The 16,898-nt window shown below is 36.8% G+C and overlaps 1 protein-coding gene across 3 annotated transcripts in view; it reads right to left on the reverse strand.

Annotated features, from left to right (window-relative positions):
* Nucleotides 1–5,922: 5,922 nt before the first annotated feature.
* Nucleotides 5,923–16,898, reverse strand: part of Ank2 (Ankyrin 2) — a 104,191-nt gene continuing 93,215 nt past the window's right edge. For all 3 annotated transcript variants that reach the window (XM_075303922.1, XM_075303921.1, XM_075303920.1), the window contains 2 exons: nt 11,169–16,430; nt 5,923–7,118 (listed from right to left, as the gene is read on the reverse strand). In XM_075303922.1, the coding sequence (XP_075160037.1) occupies nt 11,260–16,430 (5,171 nt within the window). In that variant the 3' untranslated portion in view covers nt 5,923–7,118; nt 11,169–11,259. The remainder of the gene's footprint in view (nt 7,119–11,168; nt 16,431–16,898) is intronic.

The raw sequence follows: 16,898 nt of genomic DNA on the forward strand, positions 1-16,898 counted from the left end.
CCATATAAATTAGTCAATTTGCATTACAAACCAGTAAGGAAAGTCTAAAGTCGGGCGGGGCCGACTATATTATACCCTGCACCACTTTGTAGATCTAAATTTTCGATACCATATCACATCCGTCAAATGTGTTTGGGGCTATATATAAAGGTTTGTCCCAAATACATACATTTAAATATCACTCGATCTGGAAGAATTTGATAGACTTCTACAAAATCTACAGACTCAAAATTTAAGTCGGCTAATGCACTAGGGTGGAACACAATGTTAGTAAAAAACCAGTAAGGAAAGTCTAAAGTCGGGCGGGGCCGACTATATTATACCCTGCACCACTTTGTAGATCTAAATTTTCGATACCATATCACATCCGTCAAATGTGTTTGGGGCTATATATAAAGGTTTGTCCCAAATACATACATTTAAATATCACTCGATCTGGAAGAATTTGATAGATTTCTACAAAATCTACAGACTCAAAATTTAAGTCGGCTAATGCACTAGGGTGGAACACAATGTTAGTAAAAAAATATGGGAAACATTTAAATCTGAAGCAATTTTAAGGAAACTTTGCAAAAGTTTATTTATGATTTATCGCTCGATATATATGTATTAGAAGTTTAGAAAATTAGAGTCATTTTTACAACTTTGCGACTAAGCAGTGGCGATTTTACAAGGAAATTGTTGGTATTTTGACCATTTTTGTCGAAATCAGAAAAACATATATATGGGAGATATATCTAAATCTGAACCGTTTTCAACCAAATTTGGCACGCATAGCTACAATGCTAATTCTACTCGCTGTGCAAAATTTCAACTAAATCGGAGCAAAAAATTGGCCGCTGTGGTCATATGAGTGTAAATCGGGCGAAAGCTATATATGGGAGATATATCCAAATCTGAACCGATTTCAACAAAATTTGGCACGCATAGTTTCAATGCTAATTCTACTTCCTGTGCAAAATTTCAACTAAATCGGAGTTAAAAATTGACCTCTGTGGTCATATGAGTGTAAATCGGGCGAAAGCTATATATGGGAGATATATCCAAATCTGAACCGATTTCAACCAAATTTGGCATGCATAGTTACAATGCTAATTCTACTCCCTGTGCAAAATTTCAACCAAATCGGAGTTAAAAATTGGCCTCGTTGGGCAAATGAGTGTAAATCGGGCGAAAGCTATATATGAGAGCTATATCTAAATCTGAACCGATTTGGCTGGTATTTTGCAAGTTTTTCGAGACCCATAAAATATTCGGATGTACGGAATTTGAGGAAGATCGGTTGATATACACGCCAATTATGACCAGATCGGCGAAAAATATATATGGCAGCTATATCTAAATCTGAACCGATTTTTTCCAAAATCAATAGGGATCGTCTTTGAGCCGAAACAGAATCCTATACCAAATTTTAGGACAATCGGACTAAAACTGCGAGCTGTACTTTGCACACAAAAATACATCAACAGACAGACAGACGGACAGACAGACGGACAGACAGACAGACGGACATCGCTAAATCGACTCAGAATTTAATTCTAAGTCGATCCGTATACTAAAAGGTTGGTCTATGATTACTCCTTCTTGGCGTTACATACAAATGCACAAACTTATTATACCCTGTACCACAGTAGTGGTGAAGGGTATAAATATGGGAAACATTTAAATCTGAAGCAATTTTAAGGAAACTTTGCAAAACTTTATTTATGATTTATCGCTCGATATATATGTATTAGAAGTTTAGAAAATTAGAGTCATTTTTACAACTTTGCGACTAAGCAGTGGCGATTTTACAAGGAAATTGTTGGTATTTTGACCATTTTTGTCGAAATCAGAAAAACATATATATGGGAGCTATATCTAAATCTGAACCGATTTCAACCAAATTTGGCACGCATAGCAACAATGCTAATTCTACTCTCTGTGCAAAATTTCAACTAAATCGGAGTTAAAAATTTGCCTCTGTGGTCATATGAGTGTAAATCGGGCGAAAGATATATATGGGAGATATATCTAAATCTGAACCGATTTCAACCAAATTTGGCACGCATAGCTACAATGCTAATTCTACTCGCTGTGCAAAATTTCAACTAAATCGGAGCAAAAAATTGGCCTCTGTGGTCATATGAGTGTAAATCGGGCGAAAGCTATATATGGGAGATATATCCAAATCTGAACCGATTTCAACAAAATTTGGCACGCATAGTTTCAATGCTAATTCTACTTCCTGTGCAAAATTTCAACTAAATCGGAGTTAAAAATTGACCTCTGTGGTCATATGAGTGTAAATCGGGCGAAAGCTATATATGGGAGATATATCCAAATCTGAACCGATTTCAACCAAATTTGGCATGCATAGTTACAATGCTAATTCTACTCCCTGTGCAAAATTTCAACCAAATCGGAGTTAAAAATTGGCCTCTTTGGGCAAATGAGTGTAAATCGGGCGAAAGCTATATATGAGAGCTATATCTAAATCTGAACCGATTTGGCTGGTATTTTGCAAGTTTTTCGAGACCCATAAAATATTCGGATGTACGGAATTTGAGGAAGATCGGTTGATATACACGCCAATTATGACCAGATCGGCGAAAAATATATATGGCAGCTATATCTAAATCTGAACCGATTTTTTCCAAAATCAATAGGGATCGTCTTTGAGCCGAAACAGAATCCTATACCAAATTTTAGGACAATCGGACTAAAACTGCGAGCTGTACTTTGCACACAAAAATACATCAACAGACAGACAGACGGACAGACAGACGGACAGACAGACGGACAGACAGACAGACGGACATCGCTAAATCGACTCAGAATTTAATTCTAAGTCGATCCGTATACTAAAAGGTTGGTCTATGATTACTCCTTCTTGGCGTTACATACAAATGCACAAACTTATTATACCCTGTACCACAGTAGTGGTGAAGGGTATAAATATGGGAAACATTTAAATCTGAAGCAATTTTAAGGAAACTTTGCAAAACTTTATTTATGATTTATCGCTCGATATATATGTATTAGAAGTTTAGAAAATTAGAGTCATTTTTACAACTTTGCGACTAAGCAGTGGCGATTTTACAAGGAAATTGTTGGTATTTTGACCATTTTTGTCGAAATCAGAAAAACATATATATGGGAGCTATATCTAAATCTGAACCGATTTCAACCAAATTTGGCACGCATAGCAACAATGCTAATTCTACTCTCTGTGCAAAATTTCAACTAAATCGGAGTTAAAAATTTGCCTCTGTGGTCATATGAGTGTAAATCGGGCGAAAGATATATATGGGAGATATATCTAAATCTGAACCGATTTCAACCAAATTTGGCACGCATAGCTACAATGCTAATTCTACTCGCTGTGCAAAATTTCAACTAAATCGGAGCAAAAAATTGGCCTCTGTGGTCATATGAGTGTAAATCGGGCGAAAGCTATATATGGGAGATATATCCAAATCTGAACCGATTTCAACAAAATTTGGCACGCATAGTTTCAATGCTAATTCTACTTCCTGTGCAAAATTTCAACTAAATCGGAGTTAAAAATTGACCTCTGTGGTCATATGAGTGTAAATCGGGCGAAAGCTATATATGGGAGATATATCCAAATCTGAACCGATTTCAACCAAATTTGGCATGCATAGTTACAATGCTAATTCTACTCCCTGTGCAAAATTTCAACCAAATCGGAGTTAAAAATTGGCCTCTTTGGGCAAATGAGTGTAAATCGGGCGAAAGCTATATATGAGAGCTATATCTAAATCTGAACCGATTTGGCTGGTATTTTGCAAGTTTTTCGAGACCCATAAAATATTCGGATGTACGGAATTTGAGGAAGATCGGTTGATATACACGCCAATTATGACCAGATCGGCGAAAAATATATATGGCAGCTATATCTAAATCTGAACCGATTTTTTCCAAAATCAATAGGGATCGTCTTTGAGCCGAAACAGAATCCTATACCAAATTTTAGGACAATCGGACTAAAACTGCGAGCTGTACTTTGCACACAAAAATACATCAACAGACAGACAGACGGACAGACAGACGGACAGACAGACAGACGGACAGACAGACGGACAGACAGACAGACGGACATCGCTAAATCGACTCAGAATTTAATTCTAAGCCGATCCGTATACTAAAAGGTTGGTCTATGATTACTCCTTCTTGGCGTTACATACAAATGCACAAACTTATTATACCCTGTACCACAGTAGTGGTGAAGGGTATAAAAAGGTGTGGATGAATAGTATTTTATAAACTTTCACAATATTTGGTGTTTCAACGAGAGCATAAAGGAAAGAAAACAAATTAAAGCCAAATTAAAAAATCACTCAATTGCAGACGAAAAAGAGCCATCTACAGTGTGCAGACAAACTACAGCGCTGTGAATTCACTTGAGATGTCTATACCTTCCTTGGTCTATGGTGAAACCATAGACCAAGAAAATATAGAGACATACCTTGATAATTCACCATGATTTTGTTTATTTGCAGTGCGCAGTCATTCCACTCAATTGCGCAGTCAAGTGACTCAATTTCTTTTTTAAAAACGAGAATTACCGTACAAATCAGTGAATTTGCATTACAAAAAAGGTGTGGATGTATAGAATTTTATATGCTTTTACAATATTTGGTGTTTCATCAAGAAAACAAAGGAAAAACAACAAATTAAAGCCAAATTAAAAAATCACTCAATTGCAGACGAAAAAGAGCCATCTACGGTGTGCAGACAAACTACAGCGCTGTGAATCATAGACCAAAAAATATAGAGACATACCTTGATAATTCACCATGATTTTGTTTATTTGCAGTGCGCAGTCATTCCACTCAATTGCGCAGTCAAGTGACTCAATTTCTTTTTTAAAAACGAGAATTACCGTACAAATCAGTGAATTTGCATTACAAAAAAGGTGTGGATGTATAGAATTTTATATGCTTTTACAATATTTGGTGTGTGAAGTTCTTTCATCAACATGCAGGGTGCTAATAACGATTATATTGCTTTAGGTTTAAACCAAATTTGAATTGACAAGAAATTAAATTTTCTTTTTCCACTGTTGTTTGTTTGGTTTTCACTCGATCTTGTGTTGTTCCGGAACGATTTTTCAAATGGAATAACCGGTACTAGTTCCATCATTTTCGCTCCTATAGTTCTCCACTTCCTTTTCTTATTTCATATCTCTTTCCATTAGCATAGACTAAGAAAATGTATAGACGTCTTATGTTAATTCACAGCGTTGTGGTTTGTCTGCACACCGTAGATGACACTTTTCCTCTGCAAATGAGTGGTTTTTTAATTTGGTTTTCTTTCCTTTGTTCTTTTGATGAAACACCAAATATTGTAAAAACATATAAAATTCTGTACGTCCATAATTTTTTGGAGTGCAAATTGACTGTTTTTTTTCAAAAAGAAATTGATTCACGTGACTGCGCAATTGAGTGCGATGACTGCGCAGTGCAAACATAGACCAAGAAAATATAGAGACATACCTTGATAATTCACCATGGTTTTGTTTATTTGCAGTGCGCAGTCATTTCACTCAATTGCGCAGTCAAGTGACTCAATTTCTTTTTTAAAAACGAGAATTACCGTACAAATCAGTGAATTTGCATTACAAAAAAGGTGTGGATGTATAGAATTTTATATGCTTTTACAATATTTGGTGTTTTATCAAGAAAACAAAGGAAAAACAACAAATTAAAGCCAAATTAAAAAATCACTCAATTGCAGACGAAAAAGAGCCATCTACGGTGTGCAGACAAACTACAGCGCTGTGAATTCACTTTCGTTGTCTATACCTTCCTTGGTCTATGCAGTGTTGCCAAAAAGTTAATATATAAAAATCACTCTTTTTATGAACATTGTCCATTCCATCTCGTTGATTGAAATAATGTGAATAAATAAAAGTCATTATTTATTATTTTTATTCAAGCATTTATTTGATTAATTAAATATGCGTGGCTATCATTACATTTAATTTTTGTTGTTAAATGTTTGTGTATGAATTAATTGTAGTTTATTTTTTTCTTAAATAATTTCAAATGTAGTACATCTAATAAAAATGGAATATTTTTTATTTCCTCATCTGTTTCATTTGTTAATATTATTATTATTATATTGAGTATAATGAAAATAATTTTCATTCTGGTTTATTTATTATTATTATTAATTTGAATGTGCCTGTGAGAAGAATATGAAATGAAGCATGTCCACGTTTGTGTACGTTCCATATGCTTATTACGATTCTCTGAGGATACTACCCTACGTCGGGAGCAATACCCTGCGACGGCTTATCTTGGAATTTTAAAAGATTTATTGTTTATTGGTATAAAAGAAAACAAAAAATTATTTTAAAAACATGTTTTGTTTTTGTTTTTTTTTCCTTAATATAGCATAAATGTGAAAGAGTTTACATCTGTGAAGTCATTATTTATTCATGTGGTTCCTTGTGGGATGTATAAGAGATACACTTCTCTAAGTATTTCACTGATGAAAGCTACAAGTGATGTGACTTTTCTTCTGTATGTGCATGCTTTTGAAGACCCATTCAATGTTCTCGCCTGAGGAGAAAATAATACTGGCGACGCCTCCTCAACTGGATGTAAGCGCAGTGGTATGACAGTAAATTAAGCGAAATGATTTCAATATTTTTCCGTAGCTATCCTGAGGGGATTTTTTTTGCTTTTTTTTATCCATATTTAAAACATCTAAGATATCGAATATGGAAAAATAGATCACATAAACATACACTTAAATATTTTATATGAGTACTAGTGAATGTGAATCCGTGTCTGATTGCGAATAATTTTCGCTTTTTGTTTGGCAAGATTTGTTTAGCTTGCTTCTTCCGAGTCGATGTTACAAAAATTCTCAATTGCATTAGAATATGTCTCGTAGATATTTGAAAATTTAATAGGGTGAGTAGTTAAAACTCTTTGTAATGTCAATGTTTCAGCTACACTTCCGATGGTGAACCACCCAGTGGTTTTGAGAGTCTCCAGCTATGTTGGAGACAACTTCAGCATCGGTTTTCGGCAGTTCCATTGTCTAAATTACTATTAGGAAAAATGATCAGGGATTTCATTGTAATTCCTAATTTTTGAAATCTGAAAAGAAAGGAGAATACCATTTTCAAGATTATTCCATCGTTGCATGTGATTTGTGTTATTTATCTAATAAAGAGTGTATAATTCTACGGATGACGATTAATATACATTAAAATCCAATACTAAAGATATTTTGCAATCACATCTGACTTATGCTCCGTTGAAATTTTTATTTTATCCGTACGAAATTTCTGTGTTTGTACAAAACCTTACAGTGTGGTCATACGCTAAGAACTTTCGGCGATAAATAATAAATCGATTAATATGTAATCGATCACATTAATAAAGGGCACCTTATACGGTCGGATAAACCCTGCGACACAACACGTTGCGGCGACAAATCCGATTGTATAAGGTCGTGTTCGGCTGTCGCGGGGACGTGTTGGCATAAAATCAAAACAACTTTGATTTTTTCTGGTTGGGTGGTACAAATCATTGAGTGTAAGGGGATGTTCGGCGAACATTATCAAAGACAAATTTATTATTGCAATGTATTTATTTATGCAATGAAATTAATGATGGATCGCCACTTCTGGTTGAAAATTAAAGACATATATAAATCTAAACCAGTATTGTGGCAAAAACGTGGAAAAATTCCACTTCCAATCAATGGGAAACCAGGCGACAAGTATTTTGAAATTCAAGTAATTTGTAATATATTAAATGTGGATTACTTCAGGAATCATTGTTTTGACACATATACCAGGATTTTTTTTTATTATCTTCTTCCAGTTTTTCAGTAAAAAATGGTTTCACCCATAAATCTTCGTACAACTTCATTGTTTGTTTATGCTTCTTCTTATTTTTTCATGTTGTCATCACATTTGTTCGTGCAGTGTAAGTGCAAAACTTGAACGAACACACAACAAATAGACGAACCTCTGTCGGAGTGTTTATCCGACCGTCTAAGGTCCGCTTAAGCTGCAGTATCGAACATAAACACTTTTGCCACCATATTCATAAAAGTTAAAGTAAACTTTAATACTAAACAATTGAAATGCTTCTTCTTGGTAAATTAATCAGCTGTGGTGAAGAAATTGAAAAGCTTCCACAATACACGTGTCATACACTTTCTTTTGTATTTTCAACAACGCTATTATTTTGGTCGACGAATAAAAGTAGTTTGAAATTGTAACCACCTGCACCGTAGACTAGCTACAGTGCAAAATCGGTTACACTTTTAGTCTTGCGATGGGTAACACCCAGTCAATTGAAAGTGAACATTATTGGTAGGCTGCACTGGATTTTCCAAACGAACAAAAGTTTTCGTTTAATGGGGGTAAGGTGTAAAATAAACAACACATTTTTTAACAATCGAAATCGCTATAAGCTTTACGATAAAATACCTGTTTCCCGTACTCAACGATGAATAAATCGTTTTCTTCTACAGTAGATAATGGATATAAGCACATATAATAAAATACGCATACAATAGAATCTGGGAAAACACCATGTATTTTTGGTGATTTATGGTAGGAGAAAAAGTTTCGTTTAAGAAACACGTTTATAAGAAAACAAATATATACGGCCGTAAGTTCGACCAGGCCGAATCTTATGTACCCTCCACCATGGATTGCGTAGAATCTTCTACGAAAGACTATCATCCACAATCGAATTACTTGGGTTGTGGTATCTTAAAACTTCTTAACATCGTTTTCTAAATTGTGAGTTAGTCCATACGTGGTATATATTAGACAAAAAAGGTATCTATAGATAAGTCTGCAAATAATTACGAATCGACATGGAAATTGAAATATGGGGGCCGCTTATATGTGGGCTATATAGAATTATGAACTTGATATGGACCAATTTTTGTGTGATTGGGGATCGATTTATCTGAGGGCTATATATAAGTACAGACCGATATGGACCTAGCTAGGCATGGTTGTTAACGGTCATATACTAGCACAATGTACCAAATTTCAACTCGGATGAAATTTGCTCCTCCAAGAGGCTCCAAACCCAAATCTCGGGATCGGTTTATATGGGGGCTATATATGATTGTGGACTGATATGGACCACTTTTAGAATGGTTGTTAAATATCATATACTACCACCACGTACCAAATTTCAACCAGATCGGATGAATTTTGCTTCTCCAAAAGGCACAGGAGGTCAAATCTGGGGATCGGTTTATATGGGGGCTATATATAATTATAAATTGATATGAACCAAATCCTGCATGGTTGGTGGATACCATATACTAACATCACGTACCAAATTTCAACCGTAGCGGATGAATTTTGGTCTTCCAAGAGGCTCCGGAGGTCAAATCTGGTGATCGGTTTATATGGGGGATATATATAATTATGGACCGATGTGGACCAATTTTTGCATGGTTGTTAGAGACCATACACTAACACCATGTACCAAATTTCAGCCGGATCGGATGAAATTTGCTTTTGTTAGAGCAATCGCAAGCCAAATTTGGGGGTCACGCCAGACTACAATCCCATTACAAATATATTGCCTATAAGAAAATTAGGTTGTGCTACGACAACTAATCAGTGCTCGTTTTGAAAGACAAGATTATAAAACACCTATATTAATTTTCATTGAGGTAAAACGAAGTTATTATATTTTCATTATGTTAATATATAATTGTTATATAGTTTAAATATTTTAAACCTATAAAAGTAGATTTTTATTTCTCTTTCAAAAAACGATCTTTTATGACATATATGAATTTTCTAATAAATACATGCTTATAAGACACTTTTTCTTATAAACAATAATTGTCTATAGAAAAAAATGATATCCGTTTCCTATATCCGTTTTCTATTGTAGTTGAAGAAACATGCTTCAACATAAGTATTTTTTGTTTAAGAAAATGTTTATGTTTTTAAAATTATTTAAGCCAAGTTGACTTTCATCTAACAATATTTTCTTTCATGTAAAGATACCCATTTTTAAATCGAATACTTAATCTAATCTAATCAAAACTCGCATTCGTATTTTAAGGACAAGAAATCGTTGGCCTAACGACAACATTTTTTCAGTGTACATTGGTTTTTAAAATCAGTCTATTAGATTGATTTTCATTTATGCCTGCGAATCTTTATAGAAATAAAATAAGATGTTATTTTTAATATCGATTTTCGCTATAGTCCTATGGCAACGAGTAACTGCCAAAACATACATGCATATATAAAAGTCGATTTTTAATATCATTTAAAATCTCCAATAAACGAAAAAAGTGATTTTCGAAATATCGACATGGTGTTTTAGAGCCATATATAGGAATAGCGAAAATGTGATATAGTTTCGGAACAAGTTTTGTATTCAGAGCTCTGGTTTCTTATTATTCTGATAATTGATTATTATTCAAAAAAAGTTTTTCTAATGTCATGAACAAATTAAAATTTGGACCACAGTGGGGAGAAGATAGCAGGTTCGCATCGCCATCAGTTCTCTTTGGTGGACAAACCACTGGTTAAAAATACTAGACATATATAGTTTCATAAATACAATGAAATTTTGGTTTGTGTAATTTTTTTTATTAATCAGCAGTCTCAGTGACCATTTTTCGTTTTGCCAATGTATGTACATTTTGTAGGCTCAACTTTTAATGGATTTCATTTTTGGTGTAGTCACTACTAATTACTGGAATCGAGCTTCGAAATATATGACTGTAAAAATTTTAATGTTTATCAAGAGTTGGCTTTTGAAAATTTATTAAGCCATGAAAAATGTTCTTTTCTATCGTCGTTCAAAACAAAATTCGTTACAACAATGAACAAATTCGTTATATTTGGTCTATATGGCCTGCCACATAAATTACTGAATGAATATGTCATAGAAACGAATATGTATGAAATTCGATTCAAAAATATAGTAAAATATATATATTTTTTTATAACTTAATAAAAAGAATTATAAGAGGTTTTGGTGCACGCACAGTGTTCTCAATTGGGAATTTCGTGGAAGGATTGACAAATATATGTATATGAAAAATGCTTGATAACGAATTGGATGTTAGCGATACTTAAATGCATACATATCTTGCTATATATAAATTTAAATAGATCTTAAGAAGGGAAACTAGCTTACCTAATTGTGTTTATCAAAGTATAAAAACTAAAATAAATTATTTGGAATCAAATAATCAATCCTGTGATCATTTTCTAGGTTTTGGTTTCTTTTAGCGTTTAGACTCGTCTCGTTTATGGAGGCCATCATCGGCATGAGTGGATGGTGATTGGTGATCAGATGTATATTGTATAACGGTTACATTTGATGTGGTAATGCTGGTGGTGGAGTCTTCCATTAGGGTACTCGATGCACAACTTGTGATACTGCCAGACATTTGTGAATTTCCACCACTGGTTTGGTATGTAGCTGTGGTACCCGCAGAGCTGGTCGTGGTCGGGTCCATGGCACTGATCTGATTCAATGAGTCAGCCGAAATATCTTTGGGCATTGGCTGAGGGAGATGCTGTTCGAGTGATGTTGAGCTGGGCCCGCTCCCTGTTAATGTGGTTGTGGTTACGACTCTTTTGGTAACGGTTGTATGCTCATGACCATCGGCATCGGTACTGGTGGTGGTGGTTGTAGTGGTAGTTGTAAGACCATCGCCGATTGTAACTCCAAATTTAGATATGAGGTCATCCATTTGTTGCATATCGGTTGACTCGATGCTTTCCTCGCGAGTTGTATGAGGTCTATCCACTTCCAATGAATCAATATCGGATTTAGTGGCATCTTTGGAGATGTCGAAACTTTCATCAGCGCTACTGGACGCCAGGTCTAGACTCCTATTCATTTCGAAGCTATCTATACTGCCACGATCAGAGTCAGTTTTGAATTGTGTGTCTAGGATCTGGGTTATTTTGGAACTAGCTTGACCTCGTTCACATTCCTGAAGCTTTTGTTTTAGCAGGGCCTCGATGTCTGGAGATTGTTGGCCCGTAAGTACTTCGGTATGAGTTACAGTTCGTGTCACTTTTGAGACGACAACGTTGCTGGGATCTCCAGATGACTCGCGATCACTACCATTTGATTTATTCGATTCATCTGAGCGGGATAAAAGAGCTGCTTCTTCTTTGGCCTTGATTTCGATAAGATGTGCTTCAATACACGCGTTTTCTAGGCCCTCAAATTCTTTCAGACTTGAAATTGAGATATCGTCTCCGGGGGCAGTTCCACTGCCACTGTATCGAACCTGATATCGCCTTTGGAAACTACCATTGCTAGAATCGGTAGATCCTTGGTGCGTCCGATTACGATTTTCTAATGAAATGGCCTGTTCCAAGGATTCAAATTCCTGCAGACTGCTCATGGATACATCGTCATGTTCTCCACGATTATAATAGCGACGAGCAGCCATAACATCATATTCTGGCGTACTTGAAAATGAATCTTTAAAGCTGCTTATGCGGCTACTGCCTACTTCGAATTCACCATCTTCCTCTTTGATGTCTTCCAACACACCACCAGTTAGTTCATAGGGGTAGCGTAGTTGGTTGTCGGTCAATTGCATTTCTACCCACCGCTTGTTGGTCGCTGCCAAATCAGAGCCCGAATCGCTTTCTTCATGTGCCTCACTGCCGGTACCACCACTGCTTGCAGTAGGTGGACTTTCTTCAAATTCAAAGTTCAAATCGTCCCTGAAAATTTGGGAACCTAACATTGGGTCGGCAGGAGCAGATTTGATTATCATTTTTTCAACTTCTTCATCGTGTTTCGGTTCGTACTTTGTAGGCTGTATACGTATACTCTTGCCACCCAATTCATCTTCGTTGGCCTCTTTTGCCACCTCCTCTATAATTACAAAATCATCTGAGATGTCCGGTTGATCTACCATTTCGAATGAATCCGGCGAATCAGGAGCTTTGTTTTCGTCATAATCAGAGTCTCCAATTTCGGCCTTTTTCAGTTCGGCCAGCTTCTGTTTATACTGCTCTTGAACAAGTTTCTGGAAGTTTTCCTCTTTAGCATCGGTTTTTGGTTCTTGATAAATGGGTCGGTCATCAGTTACCTTATGCAATTCTTCCTGAGTTTTTACTTTATAGAGGATTTTTTCTTCAAATGTGTCTGTTTCTTCCTCTAATATGGGTGACTTATGCTGAATATCCTCAGTTACTGTGATGTCTGGAATATTTGAATAGTCCAACATATTTTGTGAGGGCCGTCGATCTTCTATCATACATGCTTCAGCCTCTAGCTCTTCGGTTGCAACATCTTCTACTATGACCTCTGCCACCAATTGTGATGGCGTAAACGGACGCTTTTCAGTTTCAAAACTATGGTCCATTTCTGCAGCGGCTTGTTTCTTTTTCTTAGATTTTCTGTCTGTTGGTGAACGGAATTGTCTGGCATATTCTGTTTCATAAGGGTCAGTGTCTGATTCGCTTCCAGATTCCTTTCCCTCTCCTACAATGGGAATGCCTTCCTTCTCGGGAGTCTGTTTAATTTCATCGGCTGAAGGGGCACTGCTTTCAGAACGCTTATGGCAGCGGTTAATACTGGGATCGTCTGTGAGTGAACTACCTTCGGTCTCTTGAGGTGACTGGTCCCTACTCCCGTCCATATCTAAAACGAAGGTTGTCTCCTCAGGTAAGGAGGAGGCACCAAAACCTTCTATGCCTGCCAAAGAAGAAGCACCAAACGATCCCGCCACATCATCGACATTTTCAACTACGGTATCAATATTCGATGCACTTGACATACTAACAGACAATATGCTGCCGTCATCCAAACTGGATGCGTATTTGGATTCATCAATGGAACGTCTGACATCTCCATGATATAAGAGTATGTCGTCATTTTCCTTCATCTCATCAGGTTTGCTATCCTCTATGGGATACGTCAATCCCCATGTCCTCTCCGCCTCTTTAGGTTTTGCATATTCCTCAATTTGCACATTTTCAATGCGAATTTCTTTAGGTTTTTCTTCCTCATTCTCTCTAGTTGCTATGGCCTCATCCGATTTTGGCTTAAATATCATTTCTTGTGACCGTTTCATCATGGACTGTTGCTGAATTTTGCTGTCAGTAGCTGCATAATCAGCAGCTTCCAAATCGAGGCTTTCTTCACTATCATCTTCGTCGAGTAAATCACGTAGATGATCATCGACATCGTCCGTAGAAGAAGCGACCAAGGTTTCGGTTAACTCTGAACTGTCCATGCTAATCAAATTTGCCGATGTCTCTGAGTGGGAATCAAAACTGCGCATGCTATCATGGGAACTTATGGTCTTTCCGGATAGACTGTCCAAAGTGCTTGCAGCACTCATGTACTCGGTGGTTTCGCGGTAAGTGGAGGATCCTTCTGCAGCTGTTTTGTACTCTGATGTTCCTTGAGTAGTTAGATTGTCAACATCGGTGGACAAGGGTCGACTTCCGCTTCTTTCGAGGCTTTTATAGTAGCTTTCACTGGAGCTAGATTGATCGACATCGGGTACAGACCAACGGTTGGTCGTTACATCACCTCCATTATCCGGCTTCACTCGATGAATTACGTCATCGAAAGGTTTCATTGTTCGTTCCGATGATATCTCGTCGAAAGAAGCGGATGTATCAGTGATCGGGTTATCTCTATCTTCAGATGATTTAGCACCAACAATTTCCGATTTTGCCAATTTTTCTTGAAAATAGTCCTCCATTGAGCTAAATTCTTCTACAGTTTCATTGGAAACAAAGCCCAACGAAATTTGTTCTCGTTTTGGAGCATTTTCTTCAAGAAATTCTTCGGCTCCTGTTGATACGAAACCCAGAGAAGCCCGATCGTCTCTCTCAATATCAACTTTAATATCCTTTACGTCTTGCTGGGCATAATGCATCATAATGGCTTCCCGATCTAGACTTTCGGGAACTCTACTCTCCCATACACCTTCGACTAGTGGTGCTTGGTGTTGTATAGCTTCAGGTATGCCAATGAACGTTGAAATATCTTGGGTTTCCACCATTTCTAAGCATTCTTCAATAATTTTTCCAGTTTTAATGCCGCTTTCTGCAATATCGCTTACTCCACTAGTTGCAAGAGTTTGCGAAAATGATCGGAACTCGAATTCTGATGGAGATTCCTTAATGGATTTTCCATCTCTTAACACCGATTTAAGTTCATTTTTCGCAGCTTCCAGAGATTCTTGGACTTCATCTAGGGTTTGAGCCACTAGCTCTTTTGTAATTGTTTCCTTGGTCAAGACAGTGTGTGTAGGTTGTTGGGGAGAATGTTCAACTTTACTCTTCCCGATCGGAGGAATTTCCTTTTCTGTTGTTTCCCATTCACTTTTCTCCAGCGAAAGATCCAATTCTGTTGGTCTTTCATTTGATACCTCCTCAGATGGTAGATCCCTTTTGCATATGGACTCATCTTCTTGCAATTTCTTCGCCGGTGCTGGTGTTGTACTTGTTATCACCTCACTTTGGTCTATACTTTTTGCGCTGGGCGTCTCGTTTTCAGCTTCACGTGGGAGCACTGATTTCTCAGTAACAGATGCGCTGCTTTCAAGGGCTACTTCTTTAGAGACTGCATCTTCCTCCAAAAGATCGTTCCGAGTCTCTGAACTCTGTCGCCGAATTCTTGTGCCACCCTGTTCTTCGGCAGATTTTATAGTTACATACTCCTTGAACACATCATTATCTTCTTCTGAATCTACAGAAAACTCCTTCATTAATGATATATCAGTAGCAGCAATTAGATCAGAGTTATTGCCGGGCAATGAACCCTCAATATTGTCAATATCCTCGTCATCATCACTAACACTAAGTTTAGTTGGAGTTGTTTTCACAATTATGTTCTGACTGGACTCGCCAATGTAGAAACTTGTTTTGCGTTCACCTGTACTGGCACCATTTCCACTATCTATGGGCAATTCACTGGCCGGATCTAGCGATTCCGTTTGTGGATCTTCCGATGTAGTCGTTGTGGTAGCATTGTCAAAATTCTGTGACCTGACAGACATTTCTATCGAGGTTTCATCAGTGTTCGATGTCTCCTCAGTGCAGTCGAAATTACGTACAGTAGCACTGTCCAATTGTGGCATTCGGATCTGTTCGGATTTCTGCTCAATTGGTTCGTCTAAAATTGTAAGGTTTTTATACGATTCGGAAGGTTTCATTTGGGAGCGGGGCTTGGGAACAGGGATTAAATCTTCATTCCCTTTGAGTTCATGTTGATCTACTATTGGGGGTACTTCAGTTCCAGGCGAAGAGGCAATCACAGAACGAGGCTTAGGCTTCGGAGTATCATCGGTTATCTCACTAACGACTGTTGTGCTTGATGTTGTCATCGTCGTGGTCTCTGTTGTGGCTGTGACCGAGGGCGGCACGGGTGTGATTTCTGTTGATTTCAAAAAATCACCACCTGTTTCTATAAAAAAACAATGATTGTGAGAACAAAAGAAAAGCATCGTAAAAAGTGTCGTAGTGATGGGAAACAAGTTGTTGAAGAAGGACAAGAAGAGAATGAAAAAAGTAAATCATATAAAAATAATATAGATAGTGATAGAAAGGACAGCATATAAGTCGACTATGCGTATGTGATAGAGAGGATGCAATTAATAGCAAACCAAAAAAACAAAAAAAAAAAACATTACATTATGTCAAAGGTACCAACATTGAGATCAAATAAACCATGATTAAACATACATGTGATTGACGTAGCGAATGATTACTATGAGGATTTGTTCATGCAGGTTTGAATGTATATGTGTGATGTGAATTACATTTAGATAACTTGGGAAACAGACTCATAGGCTTTAAAAGAAGGTTTCGGGGTATTTTAACACCTTAAATTGATTCACACAATTGTTTTTCTGTAAAATTCATTGGTTACTCA

This window comes from Haematobia irritans, chromosome 4 (genome assembly GCF_050003625.1).
Source record: "Haematobia irritans isolate KBUSLIRL chromosome 4, ASM5000362v1, whole genome shotgun sequence".
In the NCBI taxonomy this organism is placed as follows: Eukaryota; Metazoa; Arthropoda; class Insecta; order Diptera; family Muscidae; genus Haematobia; species Haematobia irritans.